General features: G+C 44.0%; 1 protein-coding gene across 4 annotated transcripts in view; it reads left to right on the top strand.

Moving 5' to 3' along the window:
* The first annotated feature begins 9,942 nt into the window (after window positions 1-9,942).
* Window positions 9,943-17,289, top strand: part of FGD3 (FYVE, RhoGEF and PH domain containing 3) — a 109,503-nt gene continuing 102,156 nt past the window's right edge. For 3 of the 4 annotated variants that reach the window (XR_011728164.1, XM_071755346.1, XM_071755348.1), the window contains exon 1: window positions 9,943-10,498. Coding sequence is in view for 3 of the 4 variants with exons in the window: in XM_071755346.1 (XP_071611447.1) it covers window positions 10,351-10,498 (148 nt within the window). In the remaining variant the exon portion in view is untranslated. The remainder of the gene's footprint in view (window positions 10,499-17,289) is intronic. The other variant, XM_071755345.1, reaches the window with a different exon arrangement.

The raw sequence follows: 17,289 nt of genomic DNA, 5'->3' as shown, positions 1-17,289 counted from the left end.
TGTCTGGCAGCAGGGAGGCAAAAAGTGCATCTTCTTCCATCTCTGTGTCATTTCTTGGAGGCAAAATTGTCATTGCTGCTTCTGCCATTCCTCCATTCCTTCCATCCTGCCAGTTTTCACCAGTGTCCTGTTTCAGAAGGGATCTGACTTTCAGAGGCAGAAAAAAGGTAGGAAAAGCAGTCACTGGATGGTCAAATCCCAACTGATATGTTTTGGGGAGAAGGGGAAGTTGCAGGGGCAGAAATGAGCAAGTGGGGGGGGGTTGTAAGCATGAGGCAGATTTAAAAAAATATCTAGTGAAAAAAACCCCAGAGGTCCATATGGAAGGACATTAAAGAGGCAGCAAAGAAAAAAATGGCAGCAGTGGGCTAGGAGGGACTGCTGAGCAGCTGAGTCTGCTGTGGAGAGGAATCATTTGGCAGAAAGCCTGGGAACAACTCAATTCCAAAAAAGCAGCTGGCAATTTAGTGTAGTCTGATAGTACAGACTGCAGAGAGGGCACTTCTCCATCTTAAAGGCATCACCTACCACATTCCTTTGCCCCCATGGGCTATGAGAATACAGAAAGAAGGAACAGTGCAAGAAAAGGAGAACCTGTAGGACACCAGAATGTTCCCTGGCATATTTGGATGCTTTTGTGTGTCATTCCAGAATGTCTCATTCAAGCCTTCTGGGTTCCAGCAATCCTCCTTAAAGCTTCAGTTCACAGAATTATTTCCTATCAAGGTATATAATATAAATATAAAGGTATTTCTTCTAACTAGTATCTGAGTCAAATCCAGCTATACTTAACTGAATGGCAATATCAAGTGTGAGCAGCTGCACTGGAATAGCCTCAGGTTAGGTTGCTTTAAAACATGATTTTAACTGAAAGAGTTTTGGTGTTGTTTGATTTAGAGAACTGAGTCTGCTCCCCAGGGTGCCTGTGGAAAGCTCCCAGCCAAGCCAGTGGCTGTGTCACTTCCATCTTCCCAAGTCATGTAGCCAAACACTGTGACTTTATCCTGGGGATGGACACACTCTGGAGGGCACTGGGGGCTCTGGGACCCCCTGGAAATGGTACAGATGGAGAGAAATAGATGGAGAGAAATATGTACAGATGGAGAGAAATGGTACAAATGGAGAGAAATAGAAGGACAATTAAGCAGAGAGGCCAGAAAGCTGGGCAGTGCAGGACAGGACACAGAGAGAGCCACAGGACTGGTGTGGGTAATGTGGCAAGAGCTCTCTGAATGGTTAGAAATTTGTATTTGCAGCTGTGATATCACTGTGACAAGCACAGAGGTGCTCAGCACTGCTTTACTGATGCAGAGCCTGCATCCCTGCAGCATCCTCACTGAAGGCCACAGCTCAGTGCACACAGCTCAGCTGAGGAAGTGCAAAAAGAAAAAAAAAAAAGTTGCAGGGTTTGTGCTATGCCAGATTACCAAGGCTCCTGACACAAAGTGCAGCTGTTCTCATGGGTGGTTGTTTACACTGGGACATCTAAAACTGGTTCAAGTAGTGTGAAGGAAAATTTTCCTCCTGAGTTTCCAGAGACTGGAGGGGATGCAGAAGTGCAAATCCTTGCTGGGCAGGACACTGCCCACTGAAAACGTGGCAGGAATGCTTGTTCCTTGCCCTTTGCTGGTTGGGTTCCTTACCCTTCAGTGCACAGCAAACCAAGGCATAAATTTGGCCAGATGAGTTAAAATTTGTACTGGCAGATCAGATGATGCAGCCTGGCTGGGGATCCAGCCCCTATGAAGGTGCCTGTGAAGCTGGTTCTGTACAAGCTTTACAAGAACACAGGGTGCTCTTCACACTGCTGAAGCCCTGAACTCTCTTCTCTTCCATGCTGAAAGCACCAAACTCCCAGTCCAGCCCCCCCTGCACTGTTACAGAACTGCTAAATCTCTGTAAGCTTGGTAACCCCAGCTCTGACAAATAAAACTGATTGTGTTCTGTTAAAAGGCAGGAGAACCCAAAAAGGGAGATCAATCGTTCCCATCTTTTGAAGAACTCTTTCCAGATCTCAGGCTGCAGAAAAAGCAGCACCAAAACCCTATAAAAGCCCCTGTGCCAGTGCTTCAGCTCGGTGCCAGTGCCTGGTTTTGAACTCCTGCCCACAGAGCTCCATAAATATAAAATACACCAGCGGGGGCACTGAGGCTCTCTGGATGCCCTGGTAATTCTCTCCTCCTGTGGGTTCTGCAGTCTTGTCCAGGGTTGCTGTGAACTCCTCATTTCCAGGTGATATTCCTGCAACGAGCACTTTAGAAGCCTCGTCTCCCGCTCGCAGCTCTGCGGAGACGCTTCAGTCACAGCTGAACGGGGAAAGCTGTCCCGGGACCCTCGGGCTGTGCCTGGCAGGGCGGGTGTTGCCTCCGAGTCCCCCCGCGGTGCTCGGAGCAGTTCTGCGCGGGACCAGGAGGTGGCAGCGCAGCGCTGAGCGGGTCCCTCCTCCCGCTGCGCGCAGAGCGGAGCTGAGAGCAGGGCCAGAACTGCCCCGGTTCTTCACGGGCCAACTTCTTACCTTTGGCTCAAGAGTTTCTCTCTCCTCCCCAGCGCCGCTTCTTCCTCTGTCCGGCTTGGCCAGATTTTTGCTGGTTTTTTTTTTTTTTTTTTTTTTTTTTTCCTTTCTTTTTTTTCTTTTCTTTCTTTTTTTCTTTTTCTTTTCTTTCTCTTTTCTTTTTATTTTTTCTTTTTATTTCCTTTCTTTTTTTTCTTTTCTCTCTTCTCTTTTTTCTTTCTTTTTTCCTTTTTATTTTTTATCTTTTTTCTTTTTTCGTTTTTTTCTTTTTTTCATATTTTCCTCTTTTTTCTTTTTCCTCTTTTCTTTCTTTTTTCTTTTTCTTTTTTTCTTTTTTCTCTTTTCTTTTCTTTCTTTTTTCCTCTTTTCTTTCTTTTTCCTTTTCTGTTTTCTTTTCTTTCTTCTTTTCTTTCTTTTTCCTTTTTTCTTTTTTCATTTTTAATTTTCTTTCTTTTTTTTTTTTTTTTTTTTTAAATCCCTCTGGTACATCCACCACACAATCAACTATTTTAGCCCTGTTCTGGACCTGCCATGGCCAGAACCCTGCCCTGCCTGCTCATTGCAATGCCTGGCAGGAGGGGGCTGCTGTTCAGCAGCTCTGGTGAGTGGCTGTGTCCCAGCTCAGCCTGGATCTTCTCTCTTCCACTCTGTTCCTAGCCCAGAGTCAGAGCTCAGTTTCAGAGCAGGATGCTCCCACTGTGATGACCCCAGGAGCCTGTGGGTACAAACAGGTAGTAACAGCACTGCTGAGACCAACTCAGCTCCTGGGTGCTGGCAGCTTGCACAGAGACTTTGTGGCAGGCAGGGAGGGGGGGAAGCACTGTCAATAAACTTCATGGCCTGATGGATAGCAGGGCAGACAGAGTAAAATTAAATCAGGAATTTTATGGAAGTGCTCATGCTTTGGCTCTGTTCCTTGTCATGCCACCACAGCTTGGGATCCTGCACTATTTCCAGGAGTCAGAGAATGAGGAATCTGCAGCTGATCAGGAAAAGATTTAGAGATGGGAGAATTACCTTGGGCTCCCTGAGCTACTTTCCACTCTGGAGCAATGGTGAGTCCCTGGATCTCTGGTCTCCTCATCAGTCCTTCCTCACTCTTTCTGTTCTATCTTGCTTCAATATATATTTTGGGAGAGGAGCACCCATCAGGCAAGGGCTGTGCCAGGCACTGAATCCATCAGGGACAGGACAGCTCTGCCTATGGAATGTTCTGTGCTTTGCTTTGGGCTGTGTGACCTCTTCATTGTGCCCTCAGTGGCAATACCTTGATTTACAGATCTTTTTTTCCTCCTTCTTTCAGTGACTGCAGGGAAATCCTCTCTGGGGCCACAACTTCATCACCCAGTCTGAAAAGTTTTGAAGACCAAGGATTGCTCCCTTCTGTACAAGATTTGAATTAATGCTGTATATTTTTGGTTCCTATCACTCTTCACATAAGAGAAATAATGCCCCAGATGCTTTTACTCTCTGTTAAAAAAAGATCCCCAGTGCCAAACAGCCCATATCTAGGATTAACAGCCCATATCTATGATTTAATGAAAAACTCAAGGAAAAACTAATCTTGAATGGGGAGCAGTAAGGTCTGAAGGCAAGAAAAAGAGGCTGGAACTTCACTACAGAATCATTATGAGATGTGGATGTCCACAGAGATGAGAGCAAAAATTGGCCCAGGGATGTTTCAATTATTTACTTGAGCTAAATCAGTAATAAAGCACATAAATTGAATGGCTTGCAGTAAAGCTGCCACATTTCCCTTTTCACAGAAGTGGTCTTGTTTTATTTGCAGAAAGGATTTATGCAGACACATCCTTTGTTTCTATCAGGACACTGGTGAAAAAAAGTCTGAGATTACTCAGCTGTAAATAATAGCAGGAAGAAAACCAGTGTTAAGCAGCTGAATTCTAGGAGACTGAATCCTAAGTACTGAAATGAAAAGCCTGGTTTCATTGCTTGATGAAGTTTTGCTGCCTTGTAATAATGCAGAACCTGCAGTAATTAATGACCATGCAGTAATTAGTTCATACCTGCTAAAACTGGTGTGATTTCTTAGCAGGAGATGGACCTACTACAACAAAAATAAATAATTCTATGATTCAATCTCGAATTAAAGGCTGACAGCACTTCAGGAGGGACTTGGTTTCTCTCTCAGATTTATAGGAACTCCACCAGAAACACCACTCCTGGGGCTGTAGTTAATCTTCAAATGGAATTTTTTCCCTCATGAGTAAAGTCAAGTGATAGAACAGTTGGCACCTTGAAGCCTCACAAATACAGAGCATGCTGCTGAAAGCCTTGTTTCATTACAGTGATAGCTAAGAAAATATAAAGAAACCCAGATAGTCTAACATCTCTTAAGTAAAAAAAATTATGCACAAGGTAAAAATCATAAATACTACATAATTTACACCTACTTGTAGATAAAGATCTAGGAATAAAGGTCTTTAGGCTAAAAAGCCACTAGCAGATCCTGACTTTTATGGAAGGTCAGGCTTTATACAAGTCTAGCAATGAGATTAGATTCTTCCAACTGTTTTTGAAGAAATCTCAAGATTTTTAAGCTGATCTAAATAATAAATGAATCCTTGAAGACATGAGCTACAAACTGACTGCTCTAATAACCCTGGGACAGATGCTGTGCAAGATGTTCTGTGTGAGAGGCAATGGGAATACCCTGGCAGGGCAGAAGGTCCATAAACCTTTCCCCCTCTCTGCTTTATGACTGAGCTAAAATCAGGAGGGGGGCATTAGCTGTGACCATCAGCACATTGAGGGGTGGTTATAGGGGCAGCTTTGAGGGCTGCAGAATTCAGTTGTGGGTAATTGTTGATATTGCATCCCTCAGGATGCTGGTAACACAGCCTGGGGCTCTGAGAAGAGCAAGTGATGGCAGCTGATCTGAAAATTTTATTTCTCCTTTTCTTTTCTCTTCTTTTTTTTCTGTTCTTTTCATTTTGTTTTTTATTTTTATCCTTTTCTCTTTTATTTTCTTTCCTTTTATCTTTTCTATTTTCTTTTAATTTTATATTTTATTTTCTCCTTTTCTTTATGTTCTTTTCTTTTTTCTGTTATTTTCTTTTCTTTTCTTTTTCTGTTTTTTCTTTTATTTTCCTTTATATTTTCCTTTCTTCTTTCTCTTCCCTTTCCTCTTTTTTCTCTTCTTTTCTTTTTCTTTTCTTTTCATCTTTGGTTTTTCTCCTTTTCTTATTTTCTTTTCTCATCTTTTCCCTTTTCTTTTCTTTTCTTTTCTTTTCTTTTCTTTTCTTTTCTTTTCTTTTCTTTTCTTTTCTTTTCTTTTCTTTTCTTTTCTTTCTTTTCATCTTTTCTTTTTATTTCTCCTTTTCTTCTTTTTTTCCTCCTTTTTCTTTCCTTTTTTCTGTTTGTTTTTTTCTTTTTTCTCTTCTTTTGTTTTCTTTTCATATTTTCTTTTTTCTCCTTTTCTTTTTCTTTTAATCTTTTCTTTTTATTTCTCCTTTTCTTTTTTTCTTCCTTTTCCTTTTCTTTTTTCTGTTCATTTCTGGTTTTTTTCTTTTTTCTCTTCTGTTTTCTTTTCTTTTCCTATTTTGTTTTTCTCTCCTTTTCTTTTTTCCCTTCTTTTCTTTTCTTTTTTTTAAATTTTCTTTTCTTTTTTCTTTTAATTTTCTTTTCTCTTTTCTTTTCATCTTTTCTTTTTATTTCTCCTTTTCTTCTTTTTTCTTCCTTTTTCTTTTCTCTTTTCTTTTTTTCTTTTTTCTTATCTTTTTTCTTTCTTTTCTTTTCTTTTTTTCCCCTTCCCTTCCACTTCCCTCTCCTTCCCCTTCCCCTTCTTCTCCTTTCTTTTCTCCTATTTTGTTTTATTTTTTATTTTATTTCATTTTTTCCTGTTTTCTTTTAATTTATTTTCTCTTTTCTTCTCTTTTCTTCTTTTCTTTTGTCTTCTTTTCTATTCTCTTTTTTTTTTCTTTTCTATTGTCTTGTTTTCTTTTTTCTCTTTTCTCTTTTGTTGTTTTTGTTTGTTTGGGGTTTTTTTGAGTTTCCTTCTGGATTCCTTGCTTCTCTGGTAACTGATGTTTGTGAATATGGAATAAACCTTCTTTTGCCTAAGGTATCAACTAAAAATTTCCAAGCCTTATTATAGTAGGGTTTCAGCTTAAATTTCCTATTGAAAGCTTCCTTTGATAATTAATTTTTTCACTTTTTTTTTTTTTCCAAATTTAAAGTAGAAACAACAGAATCAGTTTCAGTTCTGCCATAAATTTTAAATTTTTAATTGCAATTGCTTGCTTACTGTAGTTCTGAATGAGCAATAAAGTTGCACAGCTCTCTTCAAATCTTCATCTTCAGATGAAAAGTCAGCTCTTCAGAAAGGAAAAAAAACCAGAAAAGCTCTGCTCAAAGTTTTCAGAGCTCTAAATAAGGACTCCATGCACAAAGGAACTTTGTATATTCAGGGGAGTGTCAGATGATGGCAAAAGCACGAGGGGCACCCTGAGATTTACAACATCCATCTCTTACATCAGGAGTGTGGCAGACAAAACTCCTGCATTTGCAAAGCTTCAGCTTCTTGGTCTCCAAAGTCCCACTAAATCTATAAGAGGTTATTTTTACCTCTTTCCTGATGTGCTATTAAATCCTTATTTAATAGCAATGCTCACCAAAAGGGAGAATTATTTTGTGTTAATTTGTGTTGTAAAGGAATTTTAATGTGATAAGACAGGCAAGTTTTTTCTTTTTGAAGGCAGAAAAAATTAGTATTTCTGTAAACTTTACACTGCATTCACTGCCCTTTTTTTCTTACCCTTGCAAACATGTGCATTAGACATCAAAGGTGTGGAAATAATCAAAAAATGCCCCATGATAAAGACTGCATCCAGTGAACAGTGCCCAATGCTTCAAAGCTTAAAGGGAAGGAGTAGATTGTATTGTGTACAAAGTGCAAATTTGATTTAATATCAACATTTGCAAATATGATTTCATAAAACTTAAGACCTTAATGTGAGCTCAGCAAGATCCAGATGAAGGCAAAGATTGCCTATCAGTTTCTATTCTTCCTCAGTTCTTCCAGTTCATTGAAACTTTGATTTACTTGAGGATGAAGCCTGAGAAGTGACAGAAATGCTGACAAGATGGACTTGGCTTGGTTAGAGCCTGAAGGGTGCCTGAGGTAGCCAGGTTCACACAGCTGGATATGGACCTACAGCCTCACTAAAACCTGAGCTGTGCTTTTAGTCTTGTGCTTTTACTGAAGAGTCATAACCTTTGCCAAAAAAACCCCACAATCCCAGGTTTTGTTCCTCAAACTTTTAAAGGATTGCTTGTCCCTCAGTTTAGGGGAGAAAACCAACACCCTTTAGAGTGTCCCAGCAAACACCTTTCTGTTCTAAAGCCAATTCTGTGCTGTTCTGCTTTTCTGCTGGCAGTACCAGCTTACCTTCTCAGCAGCTTTTTCTCCTTCACTTCCCCAGCAGAGCTGCAAAATACAGCCCTTCTTTTATTTGTTGCTTATCAATTGGAATTGCTCTCTGACTCCAAATGACTTCCTCTGGCTGAAGAAATGGTTTATTCTTAGATGTCAAGAAACTTATACTGGCCCTTTGTTACAATCTTAGCTGGCCCAAAGTAAAGGCTGGAATTTAATGTTCACTTCAATTGTAAACTCCCTCCAGAATTACTCAGCTGATTCTGGTCAGAGATAAAAATTAAAGACTACTGATGCCCAGATTGTAACAGCTGAGAGCACCTACAGTGAAAAATGCTCTAGTTCTCTAGAAGAAAACCAAATCAAACCAAAATGCTGGCTAGGGTGGGTAAAGAATTGAAAATAAAATAAACCAATCCTGGTTATTTGGTGTTCTGGTGCTATATCAAATATGCTTAAACATAAACAGTTATTTGTTTCAGCTTAATACTTTCTAATTGCTTTCTTGAGAGCAAAGAACCTGGGTTATTTTCATCAATTGTTAAATTTGTTTCTTCTGCTGCACACCCCTTTTATCTGATAACCATGTTGCAATAATAGGTAAACTCAGATCTGCTCTGGTGGAAATACCCTAGAGATTATGTGCCCCACTGTCCTAATGGACAGGACTAATTCCAGGGAGGTGTCACCACTCCATACAGCAACATATGGGGGGAGTCTAACCTCAGAAGTCATTAGATGTATGTGCAAATTAATGCTTGGGGGAGAAGTAACATCAAGAAACCCAGGTTGGTTCATTACTGATAAATAGGCTTTCTCACTGGTTTAAGCAGATCCTGTTCATAGAGGTACCTTAGAACAGCTAGTAATTTTATTCTGGAATAATTAGTACAAAGAAAGCCATTTTATCAATTTAATTACAAAAAATATTCTTCCATTTCCACCAGTATATAAATTACCCAAGTGTATTTCCATACTGGGGTCTACATCAAAGCTGAACATTTCAGGGAGAAGACAAGAAGCAATGACCAGTTACTGGGCAATAAAAAATAAACTTAAAGCCCTACAGAGTTAACTTTGAGTTTACTGTTTTGCATTGCTTCCTGGAGGTAAATGCCTTTGTGAAGACAGTTTTACAGGTTTCATTCTTTTGTAGACAGATTGCTTGGTGAATGCTCTTAACCTGTGTTTGTTTTGCAATGAGGAGCTGAAGATCTTAACTCTTGGAAAGCTCTCCTTCCATCATAGAATCATCAGGGTTGGAAAGGACCTGCAAGATCATTGAGTCCAACCATCAGTCCTGCACCACCACAGCCACTAAACCCTCTCCCAAAGCACCATGTCTGCTTGTTTCTGGAACACCCCTGGGGACAACAACTCCACCACCTCCCTGGGCAACCTGTTCCGATGCTTCACCACTCTTTCAATGAAGCCATTTTTTTCTAATATCCAATCTGAACCTCCCCTGGCACAATCTGAACCCATTAAACGTGTCCCTTACCCGAGAAGGCAAGGTCAGCAGTGGCTGCAGTGAGAGGAGTTCAGCAGCAGCAGGTCAAGGAGGGGATGGCCGTGAAGGAGAGCCTGGGGCTGGGTGGTACCTGCCTCCTGTTCCCTGGAGCTGGGGGGCGGCTCCTGGCCTGACTTTCAGGAATCCCTGGAAGACCTTACAGCGTGGGGTTGGTTGTCTGACGGGAGCACACCACAGGGCTTGTGTCCCAGTCCCTCTCTGTCCCATCGGCCAAGGACAGGGCACCAGTTGAGGAGCCACCCCTGGCACTGGGAGAGGGGCTCAGCTGGGCCTCACCACATGCTCTGCAGCAGCTGCACCAACCCAAGAGCTTTCGGCTCTGAACAGCTGGTGCGGAGACCCCAGGCGTTTGAAGCCTCCCCTTCTGTTACTTTTGACCCGATTTTGGGCTTTGCCCTGGGGATGATTCCTCTTTCCTGACGGGAAGTCCCATTTAGGCGGGGTATGCGGGCATCCCGAGGGGCCCCTCTGCCTCTTCCTCCGGGAGCCCACCCGGATTGCGTGAGGGGAGTGGACCGGGACCTCCGCCAGCACCGAACCTTTCTGCCTCAGCGGGAGCGCCTGGCAGGGCAGACCCCGAAGGGGAAGGGGCATTTCTTTCCTCTCGGCCGCTGCGGGACCGATTCGGCGGGAAGGAGCCCCCTCCCCGCACCCCGCCCCCGCGGCCTGCAGCAGGGCCCCCGCCTCCCGGCCGCGCTAGGCCGGGCGGGTGCTCTCCTTCCCCGCCGGCAGCACCTTCTCCGGGCCGCCAGCAGCACCTGGTTCCCCGGGAAGCCGGAGCGGTCACTTCTGGCGGGTCCCGGCTGACCGCCTGGGCCGGACCGGGCCGGGCTGAGCGGCGCCGGGAGCCCTTCCCGCCTCCGCCGCCCTTGGGGGCGCCTCGTCCCGCTCCCGGCGCCTCATGGCGCGATGCAGCTGCAGTGGGAGGGAGAGGAAACCCACCCCCCTCGCTCCGCGGCCGCCTTTGTAACCGCTCAGCCCGCCGCGCTGCCCGGCCCGACTCGCAGCAGCTCGGGGAGCCTCGGAGAGCGGTGGAGGGAGCAGATGGAGCCGGAGGGTAAGACTGCGACCCCCGCGCCGCGCCCGAGGCCAGGCCGGACTCCGCTACCCGCCCGGGGCTGCCCCAGGGGCGGCACGGCTGCTGTCCCAGCCCCCCCGCTCCCGGGCAGAGATTTCTGTGCGAGCCTCCCCGCCCGCCCAAGGTTTCTCCTCGGCGGAGGCTGGGGCGGCCCGGGGCTGTGGGGAGCCCGGGCGGGGGTCCCGGAAGGTGGTGTCGGCGGGGGCGGGGGGAGGCCGGTCCCGCTCCAGGTGCTGGGGGTCCGGAGGGGCCAGCACGGTGCTCCCAGGCCCCTCAGCCGCCCCCTCCGCTCGGCGGACGGTGCTGGCGCCGGGGCTCCCGGGCCGCCGCGGGCAGTCGGAGAGGGCCCGGAGCGGGGCTGTGTGGGTCGGGCTGCGGGGGCCGGGGGGGCCGGCCTGGAGCGGAGCAGCCCGAATAGGTCCGGGGCGACGCTGAACTTTTTTTTTTTTTTTTTTTTTTACCTTTTTTTTTTTTTTTTTTTTACCTTTTTTTTTTTTTTTTTACTTTTTTTTCCTCACGTGCGGGCTGCTGTGTTTCTAAGGCAAACCCATTGTCAGCGGGGCCCAGAGCTGGCTGCTCCAGGCCCGAGCTGTCTGGCGGGGCTGCTCCCCGGGTCCCTGCTCCCGCGGCTTTCCCTGGCAGCCTTGGCACTGGAGAGCCCCGTCCCTGCAGGCTGACAATGCCACACTCGCACCTTTGAGTAAATACAGTCCTAAGCTGTGTAAATATATTTTTAGGTCTCCTAAACCCACATAAAACCCGTTCCGTTAAACATTTATTTTGGTAAGACTATTATTAACTGCATAGATCGAATTTATTTCCTGCCAGTCCATATTTAGGCACTCGAGAAATGCCAGGTTTTGCTCCACTCGCTCCTTTTTAAATACCTTTTGGAGCTGTTAGTCCTTGTAATGTAAACTATTTCTAGTTGTAAATTGGAAACCTCCGAGCCATAATGGTCTGTTGCATTTAGCTGTCTGTCTCTTGTAAGTAAGCCTTGCAATCTCAGGCAGAAAAAGAAATGGAAAAAAAAAAAGGGCCCTAAAAAACCTTATAAGATTCATGTTTAGAAAATTGGCTGCATACATAGGAGCTGTTTTTTAAACCTCAGTACCTAAGTCACATTTTCCATTCCAAATACTGAGTCGTTAAACTATCTTAAAGGGATATACTCTACCTTAGTTCCCTTGCAAGCATTGGGGGAGATTTTAACACAAAGGAAAATGGCTCTACAATTTAAAAGGATCTGGGACTACCCACTTCTTGCAGTGCCTGATACGCTGCAGCACCACAGAGTGGAAGAGACTGTTGGCAATTGTTAATGACCAGAATTGGGTTTGTTGTCCTATTGTATGGGGAATGTAAATTGCATACATGTGGTGACAAATGCATCGATAAACATACTCTTGCATTCTTTATAAGAAGTTTGTTTTTAATAGGAAGCTAGTTTTTGCAGTGCTCTGTAGGATGTTTTAGTTAGACAGTTCATATTCAAACCATCAGCTGTGTTTATAAAATCATACCCTGAAATAAGCAAGCTGGTTTTGTTCCTGGTTTTGCTTATGACCCTTTTCTTTATATTGTCTGTCTCCTTACCCTAATAAAGCTAGAGAAAAAATTATAATAATGAAATAGAGTTTAAGGGAATTCCTGCTTTTGAAGAAATGTATCTGTACTTTTTAAAAACAGAAGTTCTCTGCCCAGATTTTTGGGTAGGTAAAGGCTGGTTCAGCTCAAGAAAGATTCTGGTGAGTTACAGGCCTGATGAGGTTCCTCATCTGCCCTGGATCCAGGGATATTCAGACAATCTGACTTCTGGCACCTCCTGAACTGCTGGGGTACCTTACATTTGGAGCTGGGTTCCTCCCACATGGACTGGAGCCTGCAGGAGCTGGGACAGCCTTCCCTTAGCTGAAGGAGGAGTGGGGCTGTCAGGAGAGGTGCTTGGAGATAGAGATGCATGAATAGCTAATTTTGTTGCCTGATGTTGTCTTCACTGAGAGAGTTATTTATGTGGTGGACTGATGGAAATCCATAGGATCTAAGCCTGCTTGCTCTTGTGACTCTGATCACATGAATCCTGCTTGTGTAGTCTGGGCTCAGATCATTCTGGATATAAAGATGGGATTGCTGTTGTCTGCTTTGGTGCAGCTCCTTGCAGTTAAATACATGCCTGAAGCACTTGCTGGAATGAATCTTTCTTCTCATAGGTGCTCTGCCCCTTTCCAAATTCAAGCCCTGTCAATTATCTTCCACAGAGCTGGGGAAGAGAATCCTAGAATCACAGAATTGGCTGGGTTGGAAGGGACCTCAGAGCTCCTCAAGTCCAACCCTTGCTCCACTCCCCCCGTGGTTCCCAGCCCATGGCACTGAGTGCCACATCCAGGCTCTTTTGAAATATCTCCAGGGATGGAGAATCCACCCCTTCCCTGGGCAGCCCATTCCAATGGCTGATCACCCTCTCCCTAAAGAAATTCTTTCTAATGTCCAACCTAAACCTCCCCTGGCACAACTTGAGACCTCTTGTGCCCTCTTGTCTTGCTGAGAGTTGCCTGGGAAAAGAGCCCAACCCCCCCCTGGCTCCAGCCTCCTTTCAGGGAGTTGGAGAGAGTAAGCTGAAGCTGTTAGTACCAACCAAGCTCAATAATAATAATGAACACATACATATTCTAAATTGTTAGTACCTTTTTTAATTAAGACATGAGTGATATTGGTGTTACTTTGATTAGTGAGTATGACTGAATGGTCTATGTGAAGCTTGGAAGGACAGAGTGTAAAGGCAACAATAGTGTGATTAATGGTTATCTCTGTATACCAGTTCATACTAAAGCTATAAACTTGTAAAATGTCTTTGAGAAAGATTAATTTTCTTCTTCAAGCTGTTCTGTAGACATTTAAAATATTTTCATTTGCTCAGTGCTGAAAACTGAAAGAATGAGAAAGTATTTGAAAAAGATGGCTGGTAAAACTTAAAAAACACTTGTAGCTACCTGGAAAAGAACAGTACCACCATAGTACCACATACTCTGTGTTAGAGATCTGATCATGTAGCTGTTACCCTGTCTGAGTGAAGTAAACAGCATGATAGATTAAAAGCAGTAATAAATACTGTGGTACTCATTTTTGTCAATGGTATCAAATTTTTATGTGAAAGTGAACGTTTCATTTGCAAGAACTTTGTTTACAGTTCTTGCATGATGAATATTGATCCTGTTTGTGAAATCCATCTCCTGTTCCAAATTATCTGAATTAGCTGATAGTTCCATTTTGATGAAAAACATAAATTCGTATTTTTTTCAGACGTGGAAACAGGTAATTTGAAATAGCCTGAGATGAGGTGAACAAGAGAGAGGAGATTACCAGGGACCATCATTGAACTCCTCAGCCAGTTGTTCCCATGATGTGGCAGCTCTCAGACCACACTGCACACTCACCACCAGCTCTCAGGTCTCTCCTCTTCTTTCCCTCTGCCAACCCCTTTGAACTCCCTGCACAGTGAGCACAGGACCCCAGACCTCCACCAGGAAAATCCACCATGAAATTTGGACTAGATGTTTGCAGATCAGCGTTGCATTCTCTGGAGCATTACAGTAGTTGGAAGGCAGGCAGTCACAGCACAAAACTCTGACTGGTTGGGGGTTATGAGTAGTGAAATTTGAGAAGCCTTTGTTGGTGGAACAATACTGGAGGTACACTGACTGTAAAGTGCTTCCACTGAAACTTTGGGCCTCTCCTTCTCCTCTCCCCCTCCCATCCCCAGCCTTCTCTGAAAAGCAGGGTTCAGTATAGCAGTGTTTGCATTTTATTCTCTGCAGTGTCTTACAGTTTTATGAGTTTTTGAATTTTATTTCGTAGTTCATGACTTTTCATGTTTTGGACTTTTCATGTTTTTTTGAAAATTGATGCCACGTTCCTCCCTCCTTTCCCCCAATAACTCTCATGTCACCACAGAGGCTGCAGGGCAGCCCTGGGATAGTCCAGGCTGGAATCCTGGGGTCAGCAGCAGTTGGGAGCTGGAGGCAGAACACACAGATTCAGGAGGGCATGGATCAGGAGCACAGGCAGAGGAAGGGATGGAATCCTCCCAGGATGCTGAAGCAAACAGAGACAGGGGAAGAAGGGCAGAAAAAGGACAAGAAGGGGTTTGACCCCCATGATTCCTCAAATTTATACCAAATATTTTATGTATGGGATGGAATACTCTGGTCAATTTTGGTCATTCATCTTGTCCACTCCTCCCTAAGGGAGGGTTTGCAGGTGTGACCTTTTTACTTCTTTTCTCCTTCCAGAGGGCAAAACGTTCCTCAGAACTCAGCAGTGTCCTTGGTTCTGCACACCAGTCTCTAGCAATAACTCCTGGCTATCACCAGGAGTTTCTGATACTAAAATCCTGTGCATTTGCCTGGCCTTGATCCTGGGCAAATGCTGTGGCAGCCAGGGCAGAGAAGAAATGCTGGTGTGTCCTGTCCTCTGCTGCAGTGCTAACTGGAGCCCCAGCCTGGGGTTCATCCCACCCCTCACTGGTACAGCCCCTTGGGTCTGCATGCAGCACACACATCTCTACAGGTCATGGCAGTAATCTGGAGTAATCTGATTCCTTAGAAGATCCCAGTATTTTTTGCTTTTTCTGGCAGTACTCACTAGAAGTAGTCACAAATTAGTGACAAAGTAGTCACCTTGTACTTATGTGAGAAATACCCAAGGTGTGCATATATATACCTGGCTTCTCAGCATGCAGTTATTCAGCTTAAATGGCATTATTGCAAACATTTTGCCTCTGTGGTGCCTGACAGCTGCCTCTCAAAATGCTGTTCTGCCTGCTGGTTCTTTGGTGTCCATGACTCTTGTTGCTGTTTTTGTCTTTCAGTGAAATGCAATTGTATTTCAGGGATTATTGCTATTACCAGTTTCCTTGCCTTCTGGGTAGCACTTTTCCTATTATTTGGTCAGGCTTAAGACCCTGGGACAGAAAGCAAATGATTTATTTGCTGGGGGAGTGCTGGGTGGGCAATTGGTCAGGAAGGTTGGGGAAAGGAAGATGTTGACATATAATAATCTCAGTCATCTCATGCAGGTTCCTTGCAGGGTCTTTGGGAGACTCCAAAGGTAATTTCATCAGCTTGTCACCTCCAGGAGCTCCATTAACCTCCAGAAGCTCAAGGTTTCTCCCTTGGAGTTGGGATGTCTGAATAACCCTTCAGATAATCTCAAGATATGTTTCTCCCTCTGCTTTTCTTCTCTCCCTCTTAGTATGATTAGTCTTTTGCTTAGCAACTTTAAAAACCCATGACTCTTCAGGAGTGACCTGTCAGCATAAAAAAGTTTCAGAAGTGCTAGTGGGGGGTTTTTCTGCTGCATTAAGACATTGGGTACTGCCTGAGTTGTGTCCTCTGTGCTGGTGGTGGGACTGGGACATCCAGGTTTACTGTACTGGGGCATCCCTCAGGGACTGGTCAGAGGGACCTTTGCAGGTCCCACTCTGGACTCATGTTGGGCAGTAGCAACCCTGAAGAAGTAACCTCTTGTCTTGAAAAAATGTGTAACCAATACCAACTTTGATGTCTTTATTAAATGCTGGTGACTTTCTGGAGAGCTCAGTGTTACTAAAAACACAAATAACCATTTCTAAGTTTTAAAATTACATGGACTTCTACAATACCTTTAAATATGTTGGAAGTATTGGTTGGTATTCTGAAGCAAGCTGCTGGTGTTGGGTATGAAGCTGCCTTCAGGCAGTGAATGGAGGAGTGAACAGCTCGTGGTCTGCACATCTGGTTTTAGCCATAGGAAAAGGCATCTCTTGGGATGACAGAATCTTTGGGTTGTTAACAGAGAGGGACAGAGCAGACCTGGCAACAGCTGTGAGAGGTGAGGAACTACTAAATATTGTAGGTCCTCGTGACTTTTGTGATTAGTTATATTATTGAAATTATATTTTAAAATGCTCAAGTATCTCCTTTTGATTGATAAATCTGGTTCCTTAATTTCATCAGAGATTGATTTGATGCTGCTACTTAGAAATTTTTTGGCTTAATGAAGATTCAAGGAGAGAATATTTTTGTGCTGGACTGCTGAATGAACCGACTTTGCTTTATATTTGGCATTTTTCTCCCTTAAAGCATTTTGATTCTTCTGTTGCTGAAGTATACAGCCACTACTTTAAGTTTAGCTGCCTGTAGTGTTAATTTATGGTACCCATTGAGCTTGTGAATTATTGTGAAAGGCTAAAACACTGGCACTGTGGCCTCCAGCTGGACTGTAAGCCCAACCTCTATCATTTGGAAAGAGCATTTGGGTGTGCATGCTATGCACAATTATGTACATGTGCTTCAGTCATCTGGATAGAGACTCTGGGAGGCTACCAGCCTTCATGTTAGAGAATCTGATTTCTTAAAAGATGAAAGATCCCAGTGGCCCAAGTATTTTTTGGAAGGCAGAGAGACATCTCAATAGCTTTAGGATGCTTCTCCTGCTTATTTTAGGCTTCTGAAAAGCAGGCAGGTGTCTGACTATAATTAAGGAATTTAACACTGGGTTCTAGTTTTCTTAAACTCTTGGCCTCTTTTTATTCTTTCTTTTTGAGCTTGCAGGCTCTGAGCAGAAATTCTCTCTTGGTAACTTAACCCTGAGCAAATATTTACATTCACAAGATTCTTGCTACTTCAGCAATCAGTTCAGGCCTTGAGGTTGGAACAGGGTGAAAGTCACTGTACCAGGAAGGCTGGGGAAGGAGTGGGGTAAGGAAGCCTGAAGAAACCTCCAAATAGTTT

The sequence above is a fragment of the Heliangelus exortis genome, chromosome 12 (genome assembly GCF_036169615.1).
Source record: "Heliangelus exortis chromosome 12, bHelExo1.hap1, whole genome shotgun sequence".
NCBI lineage: Eukaryota > Metazoa > Chordata > Aves > Apodiformes > Trochilidae > Heliangelus > Heliangelus exortis.
This window is presented reverse-complemented; position numbering and strand designations above follow the sequence as displayed.